Below are 18,344 nucleotides of genomic sequence, written 5' to 3' on the forward strand. Positions count from 1 at the left end.
TGTATGACAATTTGGCATATGCCTCTCAATAAATTAAAATGGAAATAAATAAATAAAACAACAAAGCAGTATTATCAAAGTGCCGTGTCGACCCAGGAGTTCAAAGTACAGGGAGTGAGGACACAACTGGATGCTGCCCAGCGTAATTCCGGATCTGGGGCACCTGCAGCTGAACTCCCCCAGAGTCACGAGGAGCACATGTGTGCTGTTGTGGACAGGAAGCAGCAGCTAGGGACAGGAAATGGGCATCACAAAGCAAACAGGAAGCACACCCCCATCCTAGTTTGGCTAAAATGACACTGCTATATTAATGATTGGTTCCTGAGGCAGAATCTTCTCTGCTGAGAAGTTTTTGGATATAAACTATATCCTCCAGGTTACACGGGGAAGTTTTATTGTATTTGAGAAGTTACAGGATTGCTATTCCGCAAAGTTTACACAGTAGCTGCTGTTCTCAAATAAATAAAAAAAAACTGACTTTTTAATGGGTTTAAACAAGTTGTTTCCTGCTAGGTGCGCCACCCACGTGGAGGGAGGCTTCATACCTGCCCCTTCAATAAAACTTAACTTCAAAAGCAATAAAACATTCCATCTGCTGGCCAATTCACCCAAACAGCTTAACATGTGTCCTGTCCTGTTTAATAGGGCCCAGTACTGTTTTTGTTAAATGGCAGACTGACTTCATGGTCTTTTCTGGAACATGGCCGCTCCCCCTTACAGATCTGTCAGAGAGATGGTCCAATGGGAGCCGCCCCTCCCCATCCCCCCAACCAATCTTCTGTGTGACAGAAAGTGACAGCCGGCAGAGCCAACCGGTCAGGTGTCACTCTCCCATCCGCCTGTTCTGGAGTCTGTGTGTGCGCAGGGATGGGAATACAAAGGCCTGTGAACAGGCCAGAAGCCTCTCACACACACAAGGTCAAAAAATTAGACAGACGGAGAGAGACAGATAGACAAATATTCCAGCCCACATGTCTAAAGGGAGCCGTCACACACAAAATCAAGCATGCCAAAACTTTCCCTGTCAGAGTCCACAGCAAACAAGAACAAGTAAATACTGTAAAAGAATTTTATTGAACACAACATTTAAGTACTTATAAAGTTCAAAGGTGTCAGAGACTGGTACGCCAATATTCAGGTAAGTCTCGCTTAGATATGAACACTCAGAGGTTCATTGTACTTTGGATGACTGCTACACTCTAAATGAACACTTACTAAAAAAAAAGCCTAAAATAGGTCATAAAAAACATCATGGCAATCTAATAATGCATAATTGACTGAAAGTGAAGTCTCACCTTCAGAATTCTGAAGTCTGAAGTTTACGGCACAGACCACTGGCAATGTCAAAGACAGACACCGCTTTTTTTTTGGGGGGGGGGGTCATTTCTGACAGGGTCATTTCTGAACACAGCGGAAAAATGAGCACAGAAAATGATAAATAATTCTAAAAAACTGCCTGCTGCCTTGTACTTGCTGGGAGGGTTAGGAGATTTAAAAAAACTCTGGCGCTGCGTTAATGTGAAGAGACTCGTCGCTGGATCTCAGATGTCCTCAGCTTTCCGATAGCGACGGCTGCCTCTCAAGCTCTCTGCAGAGGGAAAAACAGCTTTAATCCAAATAGCCAGAAAAAAAAGGTCTCTTAAAGAGCTACCCATCATATGTGCATTCCGTTTTATCAGTAGAGCTCCGCAAACCCTGAATGTAAAATAAATAAATAAAAACTCCCTGCGTGTGAACTCATGTCTCATACAAAGTCACTGCCTCACAGAATCTCAGTGTAATCCTCCATCTGGTAAACAAGCTGAAGTTGATAAGTGTGTTGGCTAGAGACCGTCTCAGGGCATAAGTAATAAAGGGATTAGTGAATGAGACAAGTCTCGGCAACTACCTCATGAGAACTACACTGATACTATGACTCGCCAACATTTTACCTGACATCATGGTAAAGTTTTACCCTTGAGTCATCTAAACTACACATGGCACGGTTACAGTGGAGGAGGTCATAAGGATGCAGTGAGGGGACCTGGTTCTACCGCTCCAGATGGTTGACCACCTCCCTGACCGCGCTGATCAGCCCCTCGTGCTGCTGCGGGTCGGCCAGGATGATGCCGTGCAGCTTCTTCATGTAGGAGTCGATGGTGTCCAGGGTTGGGGTCTCCCCGCTGCCTGCGGATGAGGGAGATGAGAGTAGCCGGTCAGCTTCTGGGGGTTGGGGGGGAATGTCCGTGGGACAGCGACTCGTACGCAGCCCCACAAGGCCGCCCACAAGGGACAAACACCCAAACCAACAAGCTCCACATAGGACAGGTATAAGGAAACATCTCCACGGTGTCCCTCAGCCATAGCACAGGCATCATGAGGGCAGTGTGTGCTTCAGTGGGTTAGCATATGTGATTCCACAATCAGGCCCCAAAGCGAGGCTCTTAACCACCAGAAGCTCGAGGAATCGTCTGACCCCGCTTCTTCTGAAAAATGTGTGTCGCCTTGGATAAAAGTACCTTCTAAATAAATGGAATGTAAATGGATCAACCGGCTCGCCTGCTGTTTACTGATCCCTGAGTCACAATTTATGTACGTCCGTCCTAAGCACGGTCTCGGAAAGTGGATCTTGGATGAACTCGCTGGCTGATGAATCATTTCCTGGATTCTACAGATAACAGATAAGTCTGATGGTTTTGCCTACTCTGCATGCCTGTGTGCTCTGCCAGGGCAACAGCCAAGCCATTCAAACAGTCTGAGACACTGGAAGGGGATCGTGGTGGTGGTTGTGGGGGTCAGTAGGGGGAGTCGGAGGAGAAAAACACAATACAGCACCCTCCGAGAGGATTGTGAAACCCACTGTTTTACGCGATGAGAAGCGGACTTGGTACATTTCAGATGTCGTCCCAGTAACAGATTTCTCACAAGTATCAGGCTGCAAACCACCAAACAAGCAAAACAGCTTGAGAAGCCCATAGATGGGGGACATTAGTGCACAACCAATACACCTCCTTTCACTGAGCCGGTCAACAGAATGTGTGTCTATTAATATCAAAGACTATTACACCCATAAGACCCCGGAGTGCAACCTCAGCAGGCTGAGATGATGATTATATGAAGGCTAGAGGAGGGTTAACTGGTAAAGAAGACCACACCTGTGCCTGCAAATCTGGCAGAGGTCAGGATCAGAAAGTACAAATCCAGACCAAGATCTGAGTACTCAACTGATTGTTTTAAACAAAATCTTGGTCTGGATTTTTACTTTCTGGACCTGAACTACCCACGTCTTACAGCTGGAGGTTCTTCCACCCTCTTCCTCCTCCTACCAGTGCCCTTATGGGGTCAGGCACGTGCACTTGCACACACACCAGTGTGTGGAAAGAGTAAATAAGTACAAATTCCTCAGCTCTGTGGTTAAAAATGAAGGTCATAATGACTGCATGCTCCCTAAAACATCTATTCACAAGCTAATTTATATTCCCTGGCTTTCAGAAAATAAACAAATACTGAAGACACACACGCACCTACATTAGCTGCTTTGCTATCATGGGACTGGCGTGGAAGGTATGTTAAAAATTAAAATCAAACACACACTTGGATTTATGGTTGACCTATTCTTGAAATATTCTAACCAGTTAAAACACTGTAATCTTGTATATGAAGCAGCTTGCTAATTTAGTTGGTACTTGGCCATGATATAGGTGAAGCTCTGTCACACTAATAGCGTGCTACGCTACACCGGCCTGCCGTGGCCAAATCATTAACGGATGTGTCAGCTGCTCAGTGCAGTGCACCTGCTCCCCCATTGTACCACCAGTGAACTCCCCCCGAAGCCCACCCCTCCCCCTCAGTTTCCCAGGAGCAGGAGAGAGGGGCCTTGGCTGGGTGTGCGGGGACAAGCAGAATAAAGCCCATGGACCACGGGGACACTGTGGGGCTTCCATGGAAACCCAGCAGGCAAACTGGGTCACGAGAGCGGCTGAATAAGAAGAAAAACCGACCAGAACTTCGGCTGCTCTGGGCCAGTTAAGCTTCATAAATGTGGTTTGTTTTGCTCCTGTTGTAGAACGGCAGCATCTCAATGAAACTACTAAATAAAATAAAATAAAAAAACACACAGATGCTCCTCGCTTTACAAAGGTGCAACGTACGACATTTCGACTTCACGATGATGCAATAGTGGCGTACATTCAGGAGTTAGCTTTGAACTGTCATCTGTTCCCAGCCTAGCAATATGCTGTATGATACTTTCTGATGCTGGGTAACAGCAGCTTCCACGCAGCCACGCTTCCAGTCTCTAGCGACCTCCAGCATAAAAATCCCACTTAAGAACATATCGCATGGTGTTTATTTTCTGTGTTTAACCAAATAAACTTTTAAATTGCTAGTATTTAGTTACAGCAATTATGTGACAGTAGTTATATCATAATGTATCCCCATCGTAAGTCGAGGGGCATCTGTACATGACATTTTATTTATATATATATTTATATATATATATATATATATATATATATATATATATATATATATACACACACACACACACACACACACACACACACACACACACACACACATATATACACTCACTACTCACTGGCCACTTTATTAGGTACACCTTGCTAGTACTGGGTTGGACACCCCTTTGCCTTCAGAACCGTCTTGATTCTTTGTGGCCTACATTCATCAATTCTGCTGGAAGTCGCCATTAGAAGCTGGGTACACTGTGGTCATAAAGGGATGGAAATGGTCAGCAACAGTACTCTAGTGGCAATTCGCAGTTGGTACCAAGGGGCTTAAAGCTGCCAAAACACACCCAGCACAGCATTACTCCAACCATCAGCAGCTTGATTTGTTGATACAAAGCAGGACGGATCCATGCTTTCATCTTGTTTGTCAAATCCTGACCACACCATCTGAACATCAGAGCAGAAAATCCACACCCATACAACCGGGACACGTTTTTCCAATCTTCCACTGTCCAGCTTTGGCGAGCCGTGCTGGCTGCAGCGTCAGTTTCTCGTTCGTAGCTCACTGAATCGGCAGCAGGTGTGAGCTTCTGCGGCTGCAGCCCCTCTGTGTCAAGGTTCAATGTTTTGTGCAGTCAGAGATGGTTGTAACGAGTGATTATTTGAGTTAATGTTGCCTTTCTATATGAACCAGTCTGGCCATTCTTCTCTGACATTTAGCATCAACAAGACAGTTTTCTCCCCAGAACTGCTGCTCTCCGGATATTTTTCCTTTTTTGGCCCATTCTCTGTAAACTCTTGAGATGGTTGTGTATGAAAATCCTACTAGATCAGCAGTGTCTGAAATACTCATAGCAACCTACCTGACACCAAAAACCAAGTCATGTTCAGTCACTCAAATCACCTTTCTTCACCATTCTGGTGTTTGATGTGATAATTAATTGAAGCTCCATAGGACTGACATATGACACATGATTGGCTTGACAGATGACTGGCTGATTACATTTGATTTTAGATTTGCTTCATCATTTAGTTGAACAGGTGTACCTAATAAAATGGCCATTGAGTGTATATTTACTGACTGACATCACGCCTAAAGGGATAGGCTCCAGCACCCCCCCGACCCTGACCAGGATAACAGATGGATAGATGGATGTATGGATGAATTCACTGTAAATGTATGCAGTGTACTTGCAACAAGTGGTAGCTGGAAATCTGAACCAGCTCATTACGGAGATATCATCTGAAAGCATGTGCTCGCATATGAAGCCGTCAGCATAGGAGTGGTGTATACGGCTCCCTCACCTGGCAGGGGCAGGTTCAAGAAGCTGGAGGTGAGCGCCTGCCGCAGATTCTCCAGGTGCTGCTGTAGGAGCCCGTTGCGGCTGCGCTCCTGCATGACATCGCCCTCCAGACGCTCCACGGCGCCCCGCATGCTCTCCACGTGCTTCTGCAGTGCGGCGTTGCGCTCCTCATACTCCATATTGGTCTTCCTCAGCTGCCGCATTTCCGCCTCACGGGCTGGGGGCGGGGCACATAGGGAGGACCGTCACCAAGGAAATGACACATGACCAAAAGCCAGCTTGTGCACACGCGTAAATGTGACAGTAGCTAGCCAGTTGTGGCCTGGGCTGCGCACCACCGCGGGGCTGGCTAATCATCGGAGGAGTCTTATCGCACAAGATGACCTTTTTGGGAAGGCAGATTGCTTAGCGCCAAAGTGAGGGCCATTTCATCGCCGGAGACGGGAAGCACAGAGCGCTATCGCTGTACCTTTGCTGTGGTTCAGGAACTCCTCTGTGAAGATGGGGATGTCAAACACGGATCTCTCCTTCCCTTCGGAGTCCTTCTGGTGAAGGTTCCAGAAACAACTTGGAGTCATTTAGCCGAAAGACGACGACACCTGGCACCTTCCAGGGCAGACGGCGGCCTGCGGTTTTAACCAACAGGCTGAAAGCGCCATGCCTATCAGCCACTGGGGGCAGCGGCGCATAACCTGACACATGTTACTTGGGCTCCTAATTGTGCCGGCTGCAGAAAATGGGCAAAATGATTCCATGGGCTTGCAGAAGTAGTGTCAAAACTTTGGGAAGGAACTGAACAGACCCAGTAACGCTGTCAGCAATTAGAGCGCCTGAACAAACGCGTGACAGGCGGAAGAGGTGGCTTGGGCTCGCTTACGGGCCCCCGTGACAGGCCTCCCGACGCCACTCAGCTCTGTCGCCTCGGTGTGGCTCCCGCTGTCTCCTCTAGCGGCAGAGCTCCTTAATTACATCCCTGGGCTTCACAAAAACCAATCATGCCTTTACGAATCACGGGAAGCAGCCTCAGGGGGCTTGAGCAGTTTCTTAAACTTATTTTAGCACCCCTCTGCTAATAGCATTTATCGTGGAGTCAACGGTGGCAGAACTCTGGGTAATTAACCAACGTTAATTCAACCAAGTCAGCTGTAATTGTCCTCTCATGGCCCATGCCTGACGTTTTCATAATTTATCGCTGCTGGACGGGTACCTCGTGCAGGGACTTGCTGCCAGCGGACCGAGAAGAGTCTGCAAGAGGGAGGGAAAGAAATAGAAAAACAGTACTGACGTGATGCTAAGCATATTTAGCATAAACTGTCAAGAAGGGCCAGCTCTAGGTAAATAATGCTCCATAAAATCAGGAGGAGGCATAAGCAGCACCGAATTAGCAGAAAGGATCAATGCGATCTCGGGGGCACGGCAGTCTCAGGGACTGGGCGCGAGGCGGCGCAGCGAAGCGTTAGCATTAGCGACAGCCTCACCTCCGCAGTGACCTTTGCCCTTCTGCTTCTCCTGCACCTTCCTGGTGAAACGCTTGTACGCCTCTGTCTTCTGGTACTCCTCCAGCTCCCGCATATAGCGCTCCTTGTCCCGCTCCGCCTCCTCCAGGTAGCGCTAATGGGGGGGGGGGGGGGCATTACCAGTGTCAGCATGACCTCCCCGATGTGCTCTCACAGCCTTCTGACGGTACGGCCGAAACAGGCTCTCTATTACCCAGCAGTCATTTTTATCAAATTTAAATACTAAAATTAAAATCTTTCCCAAAACCAGGTCACTCAGTTTAAACAAACAATTTCAAGCTTACAATATTAATTGTTTATCCAAATGGACGTTTCTCATTCGATTTCCCACCACAGTACCAGAAGGCCTAAGCGGGCAGAAATACATCTGCGGTCACTTGTGGGTCAGAGTCAGTGCTGACAGCTGTCTGTAGCAGCATTAGATAATTTAACTCTGATGGAGCCTGTACAGATCTTCACTGCTGGCCGTCAGCCCTCAGGACGAGGCCTGCTCCTCTTCCAGGGCCATCTGTGACATTTTGATTAGAAGCGAAAGGCTGCACTTTTATTCTGGTCCAGGGTGCGTTCCAGACCCCTGGGGCGTCAACTGGACAAAACATGCCCCGAGAGTGACTGGATGGCAGCCCGAGGAAAACAAAAACAGCAACTGACAGCTTGAGTTGCAGGCTAATTTAGGAGCAGAGTCCCCCAGAGGGACAGACAGTGGAATCAGTACCACAGGAACATCATCCATCCATCCATCCATCCATCCACCCACCCAACAATGCAGAATTGGCAATTAGCCTAACTGCCCTGGTAAGTGCTACACACTGCCTCCGCACTTTTGAAAGGGCAACAGATTACAGTGATTACTGACTATCTCATGTATAGCTAGCATACCTCTGTTAGAAGGTCTGGTACCATTAGGATCCTACAGATTCTACATTTTAGGGGGCGGCAAGCGACTGTGGGCTAAGTCTCTGTGCCTTGTGGTCAGAAGATGCCAGTTGGAGCCCCGGCCTCAGCAGAACAGTCACATGTCCGTGGGCCCTTGAGCAAGGCCCTTAACCCCCAGCTCCAGGGGCTCTGTGTGTTGGCCGACCCTGTGCTGCGACCCCCAAGCTATGGAGAGCAAGATGGGGTCGGCAAAGAGAAGAATTCCAATGTACCTGTACTAGTGCAAACGGCACATAAAGGATTTATCATTATCAGATGACCAATACGGCTATAAACAGTACTTACCAAGGATGTTTATTTTAAAAGTAATATATGCAAAGTTACTAGATTTTCAAGCCCCAAATGAAATACAGAATTTTATTTTCAGTCTCGGTGCCTGGAGGGTGAAAAACTACCTTACATACCATAATATCTTAGTTAAGGCTATAAGGGCAGGATTTTATTCATATTAATATGACAGGATGCTACTATTCACTGTAAGCACATTACAGGGCAGCTCTTTGCTACAGTTGCAGTGTGCAGTGTGCAGTGTGCTCTTCGGCCGCCGTTGAAGCAGGACCCAGCCGTGCGGCAGGCGGTGCTGTGAGCGTGACTCAGTTAGGTGGCTACACCCGCCGGCGACCTCCCGCTGCGGCTCACCTGCTTCTCGTCGGGGGGCAGCTTGCTCCACTCGTTGCCCAGCATGCGGGTGATCTCTGGGAAGGGCACGTCAGGCCGCTCGGCCCGCAGCTGCTCGCGGCGGTCGTTCATGAAGCGTACGTAGCCTGTTAGGGGCGCTTTGGGCGCGTTGCTGTCCTTCACCGGCTTCTTCCGCTTTCGGCCCTTGGACCAGCTGGAGCGCCGCGGTTTCTGGAACGACAGCATACACGGATCTGGCGGGCAGCGGGACCGAGGAACTGCCACCACACAAGGACAGGCACGGAGCGGGACACATTTTTTATGGCCAAGGTCAGCCCATTTTGCCCTCCTTCTGGCAGAAGTTTGATAAATGACGCCACAATTCAAGTCTTAGTATTCCGATAAATTTATTACTGCCATTTCAAGAAGAAAATAAATAATAAATAGCATATTGAATTGTTAAAGCAGTCTGACTTTTTCAGCCCCACGTATTTGCATGTTTCTCTATGCAGAACGATCATGTTCTATTTTGTATGTGTGTGTGTGTATGTGTGTGTTTGTGTATGTGTTTGTGTATGTGTTTGTGTATGTGTTTGTGTGCGCGCACGCGTGCGTGACAGAACGCACTGGTTAATATTCTGAAGCATTGTTGTGAAATTTATTAAATTATTTCATTTCTGCTCAGCACAACAGCTAAGTGGTGCACCGGGAATTCTCCTGAGTCTCCCGATTGGCCACTCCGGGGAATTCTCATGAGTCTCCCGATTGGCCACTCCGGGGAATTCTCATGAGTCTCCCGATTGGCCACTCCAGGGAATTCTCCCGAGGTTCCTGATTGGCACAACTATTCATGTGCTGTACTGGACTCTTCTGGAGGTGGGAAGCTACCTTAAGGTCACTTTAGGAATTAGGCACAGTTTTCCCTGACTGCTTATTCACAGGGACAATACCTCGTCCATCTCAGATTCATGCTGAGATTACAAGATCACAAAAAGCCCCCAAGCCAGAGGCCCAGTACCATGTGACACTGTCACCAGCCCCCAGCAGGAGCCTCACCTCCTCCCCGTTCCTCTGGCTGCTGTTGTCTGTGTTGGCACCAGGTGACGTGGTCTGTTCCTCCATGGTCGACCTCACAATACGTGCCAAACCTGCAATGGACAGGCGGGGGGGTGGTGGGGCAGGTCAGGGGCTGGCTGGACACCATAAGGAAAAGTCAGGGAGGGCTAAATGCCACAGGAACCAGTTGAAAGATGCCGTTTAATCCTTAGTTGAAAGGCAGTGGCACCCTAGTGTTACGATGGGTACCAATGCCAGTACTGTGGTCTTCCTAAGGCCAGCTGGTATCACTACCAAACTGGCATAATCTAAAATGAAATAGAAGCTCTAAATTTGCTGGATATTGCATGCCTATTGAGGGAAGTACAGACGAGTGTGTCTAGCTGCAACACCAAGAAGTCAGGTTCCTATCGGCCTCCTGCTCCGCAGGAACACAGATTCCCTGGGTCCCTGCATGTACTCTGCCTCATAGAACTCCATTGTGCCTCTTGGCAAAACACACCAGTCTCCGTGGGAAGGAGAGTCAGGCCTAAGATGACAACACCCTAAGGGCAGCAGAATGTTCTGGGATCCCTGGGTTCCTGGCTTCATAGGGCAGAAGCTCCTGCCGTTTCTGCAAAGTTTTCCCCAGGAAGCCAGATCTGAGATGCCTTTGGGGCGGCAGCAGGATGGGATACAGTTACAGACGTGTGCAATCTCCTCTCGAGCACAGCCACTTAAAACTCCTCAGCCCGAAGGCCTCGAGAGTGTGTGGGCGTTTCATCTCAGCTGCTCAGTAGATTTAATCAAAGATCACATGGTCTTTTCCCCTCAGCTTCAGCCACTTCAGAAAAACCTGTCATGACTGGTTTTGCTATGATAGTGCCATGCAGGAGCCTGGTGCTTTGATTACAGTATAGAGCACAGATGTGTTACCAGGCTGATTAAAAACAACCTGGAACCAAAGTTAATTGGCCTTGGTAGGAAACGGCAGCTTCTGCTGCTACATCTGTATTTAGACAGTAAAGGTGCTGAAAGCCCATATTGTTATCCAGCTGGGTGGCACAGCCATCAGCCTGAAAGTCAGACACCAGTTTCAATATTTACAATAAGACAGACTAGCATTAGAACCTCATTCCGCTTTAAGAAGGTCCCTCAACCTTACAGAAAGGTTACCCATAAAAAGAGGCCGTATAGATGGTCCTGCCCTTAGACTCTGTGTCCCAGGGCATAGCAACAACAGAAAAATGTAAGGCCCGCTAAGACGCTAAAAATAAACTGCAATACAACTGGACAAGGGCCAAGGCTGCGATGCAATGATCTGCGGATCTCCAGTCTTCTCTGTACCCCACATGCTGGTCTAGGACAGTCACAGTATCCTGAGTGTGAAAACTCCAACAGGCCTAGACAGTGCATTCAGAGCATATGAGACACTCATAAAACTGTATACAACACCTTCTGTATTTATAGTCTGGCACAGAACGAAAGCTGTTCATGACCCACTGGTGAGAAAAAAAAAAGTTCTGCAACATTTGTCTAACTCAAGCTTGACCTGACTTAGGTGAAGAGAAGAAACCAAGCCCCTTAACACAATGAATAACTATTAATGCTGGGGATGAGCATTTGCAGCCAGTCATTACTGGAATAATATCAGATTAACTCCACCCTCAAAACACGCCTGGAGAAACAGGCATAGATCATGGGTCAAAGCATTTATTTCTTTCCTTACAAAATGAGATTTTTCACTGCTGCGAAGGGATAATGTAAAACATTAAAAGGTAGCTTGAAAATTTCGCTGAATAATACAGGAAAAATTCACATTGTAAGATCTGAAATATTCGCAATAAATATTATGATACTTATAAAACAAAAAAGGAATTGAAAAATTACCTAAAGTACAGCCAAATAGAACATGTTATTATCTACCAATAAAATGGTACTGGGAAAGACAAGTCAGTAGTTCACATTCTGGATAAGTCCCCAAAACGTTTCCTCATTTAACATTTTTATTAAGCATGAATTTCACAGACCATGAATCTCAGAAAAAAAATTAACAGGTAAAGTTAACAGCGACAGAAAAATCAGATTGTCTTGCTCCGTCTTTGCTGTCATCAGACACAAAGCAGGACCAACAAATCACTTTCTATGGCTCAATAGCTTTAGCGAAAATATTTCCATTTTTTCCTTCTGGTAATTAGTTCTTGTTCACTTCACTCATTTTTGTTGAATTTCTCAAACGCACCACACTGAGCCAGCCAGGCCAGACATGATCATGATTGGATCGGAAACTCATGCAGAGCTCATGCAAAGGCAGCAGAGGAAAACTTCAGAACGAATAAACCACAGATTTACTAGAGAATGAAAACATCATTCTACATCAAGCTAAGTATACTGCTGCCAAATAACACTTAAAATAGCCGTTTTATCATTAGATTTTATTTCATATACATTCTTGAATAATCAAATATTCCACAAAACTGACTCATTCCTATTAAATGCATGTGCTAAATTTTCTGCTTTGGTCTGCAAACAACAGTCCCATGTCCACGCTGTCAGTCGGGAACTTGTTTCAAATAAAACAGAAAAAGTACTCTGGCGCCCCCTCCTGTACAAATGTTTTGTAATGGAAAATGGTCTGCCATAGACTTACCATAAATACTGAGCACATGTATCACCATGCACACAGACACACAGGGCAGCTGAACAACAAATACGAAATAAGAGGGAAAAAAATATCAAAGCGCTAATTAACAGGGAACTTCAATGGGAACCACAAATATGGACATTCAATACGGCTTTGATGAACACACCATTTATTTGGTGCCAGTTGAGCATGTGCTCTGCCAGCTCAGTTTACAATTCAGTGTGTGCTCTACCACATAGCAACAATGCGACTTCAACCTCTCCTTTTGGTTTATCCTCAGTGTCTCCATTATTTAATGGAAAGTTGAAGAATAGAGTGATCGAAAAAGTAACACAATAAAATAGGGCTGCATGATATCACATGGAAATAATCACAGGGCACAGGCAGAGGGTGTAAAAATTTATCCAAATGCCATTTTTCAGTACTATACAGACATTTACTTATGCCCATAATTTTATAAGCAGATTAATAGTACACTGAAATATTAATAAGATGCATAATGTGATGTCCAAAAGTTATATAGTATAAATTCAACGTATCCTTATGTTTATTAAATTCAGTTAGTAGATCACGCCACATGTTATTGTTTTCGTATACCATGAAAGTGTTAAGTAGAGATGCACTGATCTGATATTCGGATTGGTATCGGCGCCGATCCAGACCTATTTGACGGATCGGGTATCGGCCATGCGTGACCGATCCACGTCCTATACTTACTTATTTCGTTTTTGGCAATCTCTAAAAAGATAGCTCCTATTTCATGTTAAATCTACTTGTACAATCAATCGCACGACAGCTCTTTCCCATCTTACATGTTTTTTTGTGGCATTCAAATTGAACGCTAACGCTGCCCCTCAGTCTTTTTTGCTACTCAGTGTGAGTACAGTGACTTCCGCCTGCTGTGACGTCATGCGCATACCCTTCGCAATACGAGGAGCATAAGACAAGACATTAAGATAAGACAGAGTATTTTACGCTTTTAACAGAAACTAGTAGCACAGCGATTTGCAATCTTTGTAAAATAAAGTTTTCAGAGGTGGGAATATCATTTAATGGACAATCCCACTTAAAGCGCACGCAACTGCAAGACAAAAAAAAAGCAATGGATGATTTGGGAGTCGCTAACTTGGACTGTCTTGCGAACTCGCTGCAGCTTGTGATAGAAGAGGGGCTGCCATCGCAACAAAGTGTAACTGAGCCGACGCCAATGGGAGAAAAATTGTGTTAAAATTTTAAGCATTTGCCACTTGTGTATACTTGCTTTGAAGATAGTCATATTGAACTGCAAATGCCTCAAAAACGCTTAAAACAAGATGTACAAACGAGGTGAAACAGTACATTATATATGTTTGTAATAACCTAATTAAATATTTTTGTCATACATTTTTCCATCTGTATTTACTAACTTAAAAAAATTAATATATAAAGTATAACAAAGTAAAAAGAGCTGTTGAATCAGAATCTGTATCGGTATCTACAGCTGTGTATCGGAATCGGATCGGAGCTGAAAAAGGTGGATCGGCCATCTCTAGTGTTAAGCACTGAGGTGGTGGTGAAGAAAGGGACAGTTCAGCATCTTTTAAAATAGGACATATCGTGGATAAACAAGGCAAAAAGACACCCGGGTTTGCCGGTATTTTCTGCAGTTTAAAGTCCAACATGTTAATTAAAAATAAGGATACGCCAAATATATCAGACACCTTTCACAGACTCACTGATACATTTCACATATGCATCAGAAAGTAGGCTATTTCTCCATTTACATATTAATTTATTCAGCAAACGCTATTATGCAAACAGTGAACAACAGAGAAATCAGGATCACTTGGGGGTTAAGGGGCTTACTCTAGGGTCCAACAGTGATGTCAGTCTGCCGACTCCGGGAATGAAACCAACAATTATCAGGTCAGGCGGACAGCGTTCTCACCCCCTTAGCCACACGGAACCCTCACAAAGGAGAAGAAGTGGGTTTACAAAGCCACGAGCACAACATGAAGCTGGGATTCACTTTCTTCTTGTTGGGGTGCAGCTTGCTCCACTTATTGAAATCCCAATTGCATTTAAAGTCCAACACGTTAACCATTCAGCCATCGCAGCTTCCAGGTTTATTCACAATACATTCACAATAAAGATGTAGTCATGATTGTACAGACTCGAATGACTGTGCAGTAAAGCATGCATGTAAAATATCTGTCCAAAATGCAACGCCGAGCTGTAACACTAATACATATCACAGCATCTCCATGCTTCTGTCACTCGTCTGTGTCAGCAGTCATTTTTAGGAGGCAAAGCTATTATTTTAATGACATACTTTTTGATTTCAATAAAATGCTTCAGTTCCTTATAACAAATGATTCCTTCAATATCACTATGGAATTATAGGAGTAGTTCAAATTCTCACAAAACAAAATGGCGGCTTTATACACTGTGCAAAGTGCGATGGTGTACCATGGCGGGACTAGCGCTGTGATTAGCACCTGAAGAAGAAACACACAGGTGCTATTCTGGATGATGGACCAGAAGTAGGCAAAACCACTGTGAATGTTGTCTATTCATGTTTATTCAATTACCATTAGTACAGAGGGCTTTTTAATATCTATTGTCCTTGTAGCTGCTGAATACATTCAATATTAAAACCATAAAGTTGTCTGCCTTAGAATTTCCATTGAATAAGTGTTTTAAAAAACATTTAGGCTTGAATCTGGGCTTGATCTACGTTTGACAGTGTTAGTGTGTGGGTTTGTGTGCGTTGGGCTTGTTGGGAAGAGTATTATCATCATTAACTGAAACGAAAACGGATACAAAAAAATCATGAACTGAAATAAAATGAAAAATTATATTTACCAAAAAAAAACGATCAGACTTTAAACCGCAGAACATACTGCCACATCACCAATGTCTTTTTTATTACTATTAGTTTTGTTACCTTGCTTATCCACAATACCAAGACGTTATGGCTGCTGAGTTGTCCCTTTCTTCACCATCACATCAGTGCTTATCGCTGTGTGCTCTGCTACCTGAATTTAATAAGCATAAGGATGCACCAAATCTATACAGATTACTAACTTTCGGGCTTCACAATGTGCACCTCATTAATATTGTAGGCATGCTACTCATCTGTTTATCGAACTGCGGGTGTAAATAACATCTGTATGGTGCTTTAAAGCCAGCATCGATTATCTAAAGCTCTGCAATGGTATCCAGTTCGTTGCTGTCAAAATAAAATTTATTTTAATTAAACGGTTTTCTGGAAGCATGGTGTTTGCTGGATCATTGGCAGTCCCTTCCGTCCACCAGACTAACGTCTTTGTGTTGAGGCCAAAAAGTTCAATTTTAGTCTCATCAGACCAAAGTACATGATTCCAGAATGCAGGACTCTTGTCAAGATGTCTGTTAGCGAATGCTAATCGAGCTTTCAGATGATATTCTTTTAGCAGTGGCTTTTTTCTGGCAACTCTGCCATACAGCCCCTCTCTGTGCAAAGTCTTCGATATTGTGGTCTTGTGCACATCCACTGCAGCTGCAGATACTGAGCTTTGCAGGTCACCGAGAGTCACCTTAGGATTTGCTCTTACTCCTCAGACTAGTTTCCTGGACATTTTCTTTGTTATTTTAACAGGGCAGCCTGACCTAGGCCGGGTCACTATGCTTCTAGTTGTCTTCCACCTCGCTATGATGGCCTTCACAGTGGACACACTGACGCTAAGGAGCTTGGCAATCTTCTTGGCACCATTGTCATCTTTAAACTTTTTAATCACAGTGCTTCTCAAGTCATTAGACAGTTCACTTGCATTTCTGTCTGTTTTTGAGGTTTCACCAAAAACGCCACTTGTACTGATTTCTCAGTTCTGTGTTTCTAAAAACTGGCCTAAATAATCACTTATGGACCAGTCAACAAGACAGAGGATTAATTGATTGTTTGTTATACCTTGTTGGAAAGGTAGTTCTTGTTCACAGTATGGCCATTTGCTGAATTGAAAAGGAATGATCCAAATACCACGTTTACTGCACGTTAAAACTCACGCCTTAATGACTGGCTTTATTTGCCAGGTTTTAGAGAATATTACTTATCAATCCATGATTCAAGGCATTTTTTGTATTGCAGCTGTAAAGCAAGCCGACCTCATACAAGACAAACTGAAAAGAACACAACCTGAAACAACACTGAAGTGACGTCTGACACATTCATATTATAAATACATAATGATTTAATATATTGTGCATCTGCTGCCATGTTCCAAACTAAATCTCATTGTACTTACAATGACAATAAACCATCTATCTATCTATCTATCTATCTATCTATCTATCTATCTATCTATATGCTTCCGACCTCTCATCTGACTGCCATGACCCTGACATAATCACCTCGTTAAAGGTCAATCACACGAATTTAACTGTAGGTCAATTTTAACAGCAGCGGCATTAAATCACATTGGTTACGCTAACGCTGACAACCATCTAGTATGAAAATTTCATTTGAAAAACTCATGTGTCCATCACGAAGACGATTTGAACTGCACTCTGCAATACACGTAGGCTGCGCTGGAGGCTGTGCTCGCGATCAGAAGGACATCAGTGCAAATCCCAGGGTGATTTCAAGGTCCTTAACCCCCCGACCCTGCTTTCGGTTGTATCCTGTTTTAAGATGATCGAGCTCGCGAAATAAAGTAATTGCAAATGTAATCCAACAACCATATCACACCGTCTCTTAGTGACCCAAAGCGCTACTTTCGTCTCAGAAAGGTTTAGATTTACCCCCGGATCAACAAGCTGGGATAAATTTATTACAGGTCAATAGCCAGTTATCGTGTTTGTGTCTCACGATCAGAGAGCTAAAGGATAGAAGGCAGAGACGTGCTAGACTGCCAGCCTGGGTCTCCGGGGGCCAGCAGCCCAGCAGGTGAGGGGTAAATATCAGCCAATTTAACAGCATAACTCACTTAGTTACCCATCTTCCTGAGATACCACTACTTAACTAGCTAACCGCAACCCAAGACGCTCACAATGCGATTCATAGATGAGTAAACAATTCGATGTACGGCCATTTTAAGCCATTATCCGACGGGAAAACGACTTCTGCGAAATTTAACAGCCAAGTCGCGAAAGTCAATGCATTTGCTCGTAGCATGCTAGGCGGCTAGCAGGCACTAAAGCGATTTCCCCCACCCAGCCAGACCAGCTCTCCGTCAACCGCAAAGACATCACTCACCTATGGATAATTCTCTTCAGAAGCTGCAAGAAGCGCTTATATTATGGAGCAGATCGGGGCCAAACAAACAATAATATTATTATTATAATAACATCAAACGCCTCTCATCGGCGACAATTATGGAGCATCAATTGCAAACGTAAAAGGAACTACACGGACCCGACGAGGGCGCATTAATACACCGCTCACTGCACGGTGCTACGGCACTATATTATTAGTTTACAACGTGCAAAAAATAAAACCCTTATAATATATGCGTTGTATATAATCTTTATATACACGTTCACCCTCTCTATGTGCATTTCCCGTTTTAATTTCACCGTACCTGCTCTCTATTTTCATTAGCGGAAGGATTCCGTTTGTCGAAGGAAGACTGGTTGTTGATATTTTTCCAGTCGCAGAAATGACGTCACAGTTCTGCCTTCTATGCTGGGAAATGTAGTTAAAGAGGGTGGTTGTGTAGGTATTAAAATAATAATTAAACGAATGCCAAAACGTCACATTGACCTTTACTATAGCAGCTACGTTTTTAACAAGTAATAAAAGGTAATTAAAGGTAAACTAAAAGAACACATTACTGAAAATGGCCATACTAAAATGGGGTTTGTGTGTGTGTGTCAGTGTTTT

The 18,344-nt window shown here is 44.7% G+C and overlaps 1 protein-coding gene across 3 annotated transcripts; it reads right to left on the reverse strand.

Annotated features, from left to right (window-relative positions):
* Positions 1-1,055: 1,055 nt before the first annotated feature.
* hmg20a (high mobility group 20A) lies at positions 1,056-18,099 on the reverse strand. 3 transcript variants are annotated; one of them, XM_072698238.1, is made up of 9 exons: positions 18,043-18,099; positions 9,883-9,974; positions 8,848-9,057; positions 7,234-7,366; positions 6,963-7,000; positions 6,225-6,300; positions 5,757-5,972; positions 2,024-2,166; positions 1,056-1,588 (listed from the first exon to the last, which is right to left on the reverse strand). In XM_072698238.1, exons 2-8 carry the CDS (start codon positions 9,946-9,948, stop codon positions 2,030-2,032), a joined length of 876 nt encoding a protein of 291 aa, XP_072554339.1. In that variant the 5' UTR covers positions 9,949-9,974; positions 18,043-18,099; the 3' UTR covers positions 1,056-1,588; positions 2,024-2,029. The 3 variants fall into 3 exon arrangements, with proteins under 3 accessions (XP_072554339.1, XP_023678600.2, XP_023678598.2); XM_023822832.2 differs by lacking the exon at positions 18,043-18,099 and adding an exon at positions 17,718-17,898 and having other exon boundaries at positions 6,225-6,297; XM_023822830.2 differs by lacking the exon at positions 18,043-18,099 and adding an exon at positions 17,718-17,897.
* Positions 18,100-18,344: the final 245 nt, after the last annotated feature.

This window comes from Paramormyrops kingsleyae, chromosome 13 (genome assembly GCF_048594095.1).
Source record: "Paramormyrops kingsleyae isolate MSU_618 chromosome 13, PKINGS_0.4, whole genome shotgun sequence".
Lineage (NCBI taxonomy): Eukaryota > Metazoa > Chordata > Actinopteri > Osteoglossiformes > Mormyridae > Paramormyrops > Paramormyrops kingsleyae.

Bases quoted from the DNA above. Each gene is read 5' to 3' on its own strand.
- hmg20a (XM_072698238.1), bottom strand. From the start codon at position 9,948: ATGGAGGAACAGACCACGTCACCTGGTGCCAACACAGACAACAGCAGC. The intron at 9,058-9,882 runs GTGAGGCTCCTG...CTGTCGTTCCAG, and splicing joins GCCAGAGGAACGGGGAGGAG to AAACCGCGGCGCTCCAGCTG. The intron at 2,167-5,756 runs GTGAGGGAGCCG...CCTCATCCGCAG, and splicing joins CTTGAACCTGCCCCTGCCAG to GCAGCGGGGAGACCCCAACC.